The 6,000-nt window shown below is 37.4% G+C and overlaps 1 protein-coding gene across 1 annotated transcript; it reads left to right on the top strand.

Moving 5' to 3' along the window:
* The first annotated feature begins 321 nt into the window (after nt 1–321).
* On the top strand, nt 322–786 carry LOC125666403 (uncharacterized). The gene has a single exon (XM_048899573.2). The coding sequence runs from the start codon at nt 322–324 to the stop codon at nt 784–786; it is 465 nt and encodes a 154-aa protein (XP_048755530.2).
* Nucleotides 787–6,000: the final 5,214 nt, after the last annotated feature.

Below are 6,000 nucleotides of genomic sequence, written 5' to 3'. Positions count from 1 at the left end.
GAAGACACTAAAAAAGTATAGATCGATGTTGTATATCCTAGGAGATAAAAAACGGAAACCAACTGAGAAGAAAAAGGCGGTGTTGAGAGGATCAAACCCCATACGACTTGTGTTGAAAATTGCACTTGAACATGTACCATGGCTACCAAATCGGTCCTAATCCCTTACGAAAAGTACCAACGTTTACTCTCCGCCAATCAATCGCAGCAACCGGATACAGTGTCAAAGAATAAGAACTCGATGCCATGTAGATTTTGTAAAAACTCATTTTCACGCAAAGATGTCATGCTACGACACGTGAGAAATAAGCATCTGACAGATATGTTTCCAACCAAAGACAAAGATCGTCCACCATCTCCGCTGAACAAGGAAACCTCTTCAGCGCCCCATCGTAAAAAGCGCAAAATGCCACCGCAGAGAACCTATCGATCTCCACCTTCTCCGCAGAAATACATGGAAAGTAAACGGAGCATTCCGCAGTCTCCGCCGCGTAGACATCCATCTCCGCCAGGGAATAAACATCTATATCCGCTGCAGAACTATGGATCTCCGCCAAAACGCATGGAAAGCCAACGAATGTTTGCGCCGCCTCCGCCGCGTAGACACCGATCTCCACGGCCTCCGCCGGGGATTAGAGATATATCTCCGCCGCCGCCGCCGCCGCCGCCGCCGCCGCCGGGACACGTGGTAAACAAAGAGAAAGTTCCGCCGACTCCACCGACGCATCGTGTTGAACAACCCGTCATTCTAACACCACCCAGTAAAAGATCATGGATCTCATTTTGAGTGTTCTTCCATATTTACACGTATTTATAAATTGACTGTATCATTTTATATATAATCATTTTGAAGATATAAACTTTTATACTTAAAAAAAAAAACACCATGAATTTGATCACTATATTCCATCACGTCCATCGCGTCAAGTTTCAAGATTTATGTAAAGCAATATATTAAAAAAATCCTTTGAAAGAATATGTATCTATTTTTTCACATTTTATTTACCATATCTGTAGAACTACGTACTGCGCATGTCAATAAATATGAACATAGACTTTGGAATCATTTCGTTGTTGTCATTTCTCAGTATGAAGTTGACCAATGTGGTTGTTCAGGGCAAGTTAGATGCTGAAATACCTCTAAGACAGTTGGCAAGGGATCTCATCAATATCAGATACGATCCTGCTAATTTTAGTACATTGATATGGCAACACAGAAAAGTTGGGGGGGGGGGGGGGTAATTGCTTGGTGTTTGCTAATGGTATCATCAATCGTAATGGGGCTTGCAAGTCCTTCGGTGAAGGCATGCACAGACTAAGACGTTACGCTCGCATTTTACGAAAGAAAGGCTACTGCACATCTCTTACACGAGTTAAAGTGATCACAGCATCGGTAAGTCATCGATTTGATACAACATAATGATACCTTAGTTTCTACTTTCAAAAATAGTTTTTAGAATATTACGATTTTTTTGTGGTGAAAGTATATAATGATTTTTAATCATTATGTGCATGTTTTTGGGTGTGTGTGTGTGTGTGGTTGTTTTGTGTTTTTTGTTGTTGTTGTTGTTGTTGTTTTTAAATCTAATTACCTCTACCATAGTTCATGAGTAAATATCTTGATATTGTCTAATAAATAACAGAAAAAGAATCTATTCGTTTGTCTATTTTTTACTTGCAAAATATTACAACGATGAGTAGTAAAAGGTAACGTGAAAATACAGTATACGTACGCAAAGAAGAAAGCAGTGTCATTTATTTATCCGAGTCCAAATCGTTTTATGTACTAAGAGTGTAAATCACTGAATTTGCACCCTTTTGGAAAAAAAAATCACAGAATACAGGAATTGATAACAAACTGTAATTAAAATACCTAATAAAGTAGCCGTCACCATTTTGAAGAATTCGGCTGTGATGGAGTTCATCCATGTTCAATAAGAAAACGTGAATGACAGGTACATCACATTTAATGGATTGAATTATATTTATAATGTAAAACTTATACGGTACCAATTTTGATGCACCAGATGCGCATTTCGACAAATAATGTCTCTTCAGTGATGCTCAACCGAAATGTTTGAAATCCGAATTAACTATGAAGTTTTGGAGCTAAATATAGCCAAATAGAGCGTGCCAAAAAAGTGGAGTCAAATTCGTCCAAGGATAAGAGCTATGCATGAGGGAGATAATCCTTAATTTTGAAATGAATTTCTAAATTTTATAACAGCAAATAATATACATCCGTATTTTCAAGCTAGTAACGAAGTACTTAGCTACTGGGCTGTAGAGACCCTCGGGGACTAACAGTCCACCAGCAGAGGCCTCGACCCAGGGGTCATAATGTAAAACTTATACGGTACCAATTTTGATGCACCAGATGCGCATTTCGACAAATAATGTCTCTTCAGTGATGCTCAACCGAAATGTTTGAAATCCGAAATAACTATGAAGTTTTTGAGCTAAATATAGCCAAAAACAGCGTGTCAAAAAAGTGGAGTCAAATTCGTCCAAGGATAAGAGCTATGCATGAGGGAGATAATCCTTAATTTTGAAATGAATTTCTAAATTTTATAACAGCAAATAAATATACATCCGTATTTTCAAGCTAGTAACGAAGTACTTAGCTACTGGGCTGTAGAGACCCTCGGGGACTAACAGTCCACCAGCAGAGGCCTCGACCCAGTGGTCATAATGTAAAACTTATACAGTACCAATAATACCAACTCTAAACCGTGTTGAAAGTTCAAGTTACGCAAAGCAAATATTAAATTAAATTTTGTTCCCCGCTAATCTCCTCTTTTGTTTGATCTTTAATCAGAATCGTTAATTGGATTCATTAAAATGATGTTTCGTTGGTTCACATCTGATTTGAGTCACATCTTTTACCGATCCATGACTCTTGATGTGCGGACAGTGACTTTCACAGAAAACGTGAATGACAGGAACATCACATTTGATAAATTGAATTACATGTATATATCTATAGTAAATACCAACTCCTAAAGCGTGTTGAAAGCTCAATTTCAAGTAACACAATGCAAATATTAAATTAAATTCTGTCCCCCGTTAATTTCCTCTTTTTATTTGATCTTTAATCAAAATGTCAATTGAATTAATAAATTCAATGTGTCTTTGCTTCACATCTGGTTTTGAGCCACATTTTGAGATCATTTTTTTTTTTTTAGCTCTGATCCCTGATCTTGATTTTTGATGCGCGCATGTTAATACACATATACTACTCATAGCAGTATCGCTCTCTAAATGTTGATAGATTGTCACCTTAATTATCGCCACTCTTGTTAAAAACCGAATGAGAGGATCCATTTTCTCCGACTGTGTTTATCAATTTAAATATATTCTATATGAGCTCTTCTTACAACTTCCGGGAAATGTAAACCATACGTGTTACTGATGACTCGTACACGGAAGTAACTGGTTTCCGATGCATGTACACGGAACTGCGTTTTCCCTGACAATTTCTAAATGTCTTTTCAATACTGGATTGATTATTTGTGAAACTCTACCGATTCGTGTCTCAAAGCGACATCTGTCTACGGCCAACATCATTCATACTCCTTTTCCGTCCTCGTAAGGAATCCCAAACAATATAGCCTCATGTAGAAATCTTGCACACTTTCTGGTATTCACCACGTTGGCTAAATTCGTTAAACTTACGGGTTTCTTATTTCTTTCTTGTGCAAGTTCACTGATTTCGTTGAGTTTTAATGCTCTCTTCATTGCAACATCAATCATTCCCGATGAATATGATTTCCGTAACAACCTCAACCTTATGTGTAAATACACCACATCATCCCTCCCCCTTCACCCGCTCATTTCCTGGTACACGGTACACATGTACTTGGCTCCTCAAATTCGTGGCTCCTCAAATGGGGTTATAGCGAGCGCAGCGAGCCAGCGCGGAGCGCTGGCTCGTACTGCGAGCTCTAATAACTAGAGCGCGGGAAATAATCCGAGCTAAATCTCAACCTCTAACAAGAATTTTTTTTGACGCCAATCCCAGAAGTCCTTCGTACAAAATGGCGGATGGTTCGATTCGTAAAATAAGAATAATAAAAATCTTTGAAGTATTACAAACCTTTCTTATTTGAAAGGAAAGGATGACAATCATATTCTTTCCCCCTTTCTTTTTTAAAAAATATTGTCTAAAGAAATGTAAACAGTCACGTCACAACTACCAGGCTACGTCACAACACGCTCGTTGCATTTCCCGCTAAACTGATTCCTACATTGGCGAGAAGAGCAAGACAGTAATCCTACGTATTGACAGTGAACCAGATCAGTTTTCCTTGTTTTCAATATAAATTTTCAATATAACGGTCACACCGTAATCATATTAATGTCCTATTCTATACTACTGTTACAGCCGTATTTGATTTTGATTTTTGTCCAAGTTGCAATACAATGAATCCCAGGAATTTTAGAAGTAATCTGTTAAAAACAACAAAAGCACGAAGAAATCATGTGATGATATAAATATAACCAGGCAAATTGCATCGTTTGTTTAAGGGGGAGGGGGCAGCAGGAGAAAAAGGTGGCTTCACAATTGTCTACAAATTCTTATCGAGCAAAATTTGAAAAGAAATCAATGCTTTAAATCCTAAATGTTTGGGGTAAGGAGACAGGGGTTGATCCTTTATTTTAATTCTTCGGTTAATTTAATTACATTTCCACTACAATTCACAACTTCTATTTAAAAAAGGGTCGGGAACCAGCCTATAGATCATGCGTTAAAAATTGCCAACTTTGCCTGTAATGATTAAATAGCGGTTAAAGAACAATGGGGGAAGATGTGGGGCTAGTCTCCACCTCCACACCACAGGCACTTGTTTCTGTAAATAACTTACGACCTCTGTATACTAATAATACCGAGCGAATCTCTGACGGGCCTAAGGCCCGTCCGCGAAGCAAGGCTCTAAAGGTAACACGTAAATGTAAAATAAAAAATGAGAAAATCTGCAAATGAATACAGATAATCTCTATATACGTTCACTGAAAATTTTGTGATCCATATGGGCTCCGCCATTATACTTTGTTCATTAGTTGCTTCTACAGCTATTCGTGTTTTAATTTTGAATGCCAAAAATACAAGACTAACGTGCAATTTGTAATTCAAACATCCAGTTTGTTAAAAATGAATGGTATAATTATTATTGTTACAGTCTTTAGCCAATCATCAAATAGAAAAACAGCAATACGACTAAATAGATGAACGAATTCATGAGTTTCCTTAAATAAAAATATACGATATATTTACGCTTACTTTTTACCACTTTGAATTTATTGGTTAATTTTGTTTTGTTTTAACTGTCTTTTAAATTGCAAACGGAATGTAATGTTATTTATAATTGTTTGATTTGAAAGAGAAAAATGTCGAGGCTAAATGTGACGTCACAATGCATGATTTACGTCGACTGGCGTTATATTCCCCGCTTTAAATGAATAGGCGGATCCTGTAGAACTGTTATCCTCGTATATCCCCCTTTAATATTTAGATGTTATTGGGCGTTTAGTGCAAGGAAAATTTCAAATAAAATATATATTTGAAAATGAATTATTGTTTATAATTGTTTGGTTTGAAAGACGAAGAAAAAAGTGGAGGCTACATGTGACGTCACTATACACGGTTTACGTCGGTTGGTGCTATATTCTCCGCGTTAAAGGAATAGGCGGATCCTGTAATTATCCTCATAGATACCCCCCTTTGATACTGGGCCTTTAGCGCAAGGGGAATTTCGTAAATAATACATTTTTTTTTAATGAATTGTAATTTACCGTACGGAACAGAATTATGACTATCACTTGGGACACGCCAATGGCCATATCATACTTTGTTCGGTCCAACGGTCACACCGTATATATATTAACACAAAGTACCTAGCTTCAAATGATACCGAAAGGCACCCCTGAGAATGTCGGCCTTTTGAGCTTCCAGGGAATATGCTATGTAAATGTACTTACTACCGTTCTCTTGTACAATCAT

This window comes from Ostrea edulis, chromosome 10 (genome assembly GCF_947568905.1).
Source record: "Ostrea edulis chromosome 10, xbOstEdul1.1, whole genome shotgun sequence".
NCBI classification, from domain to species: domain Eukaryota; kingdom Metazoa; phylum Mollusca; class Bivalvia; order Ostreida; family Ostreidae; genus Ostrea; species Ostrea edulis.
This window is presented reverse-complemented; position numbering and strand designations above follow the sequence as displayed.

Coding starts and splice junctions, on each gene's coding strand:
- LOC125666403 (XM_048899573.2), top strand. CDS start 322: ATGTTTCCAACCAAAGACAAAGATCGTCCACCATCTCCGCTGAACAAG.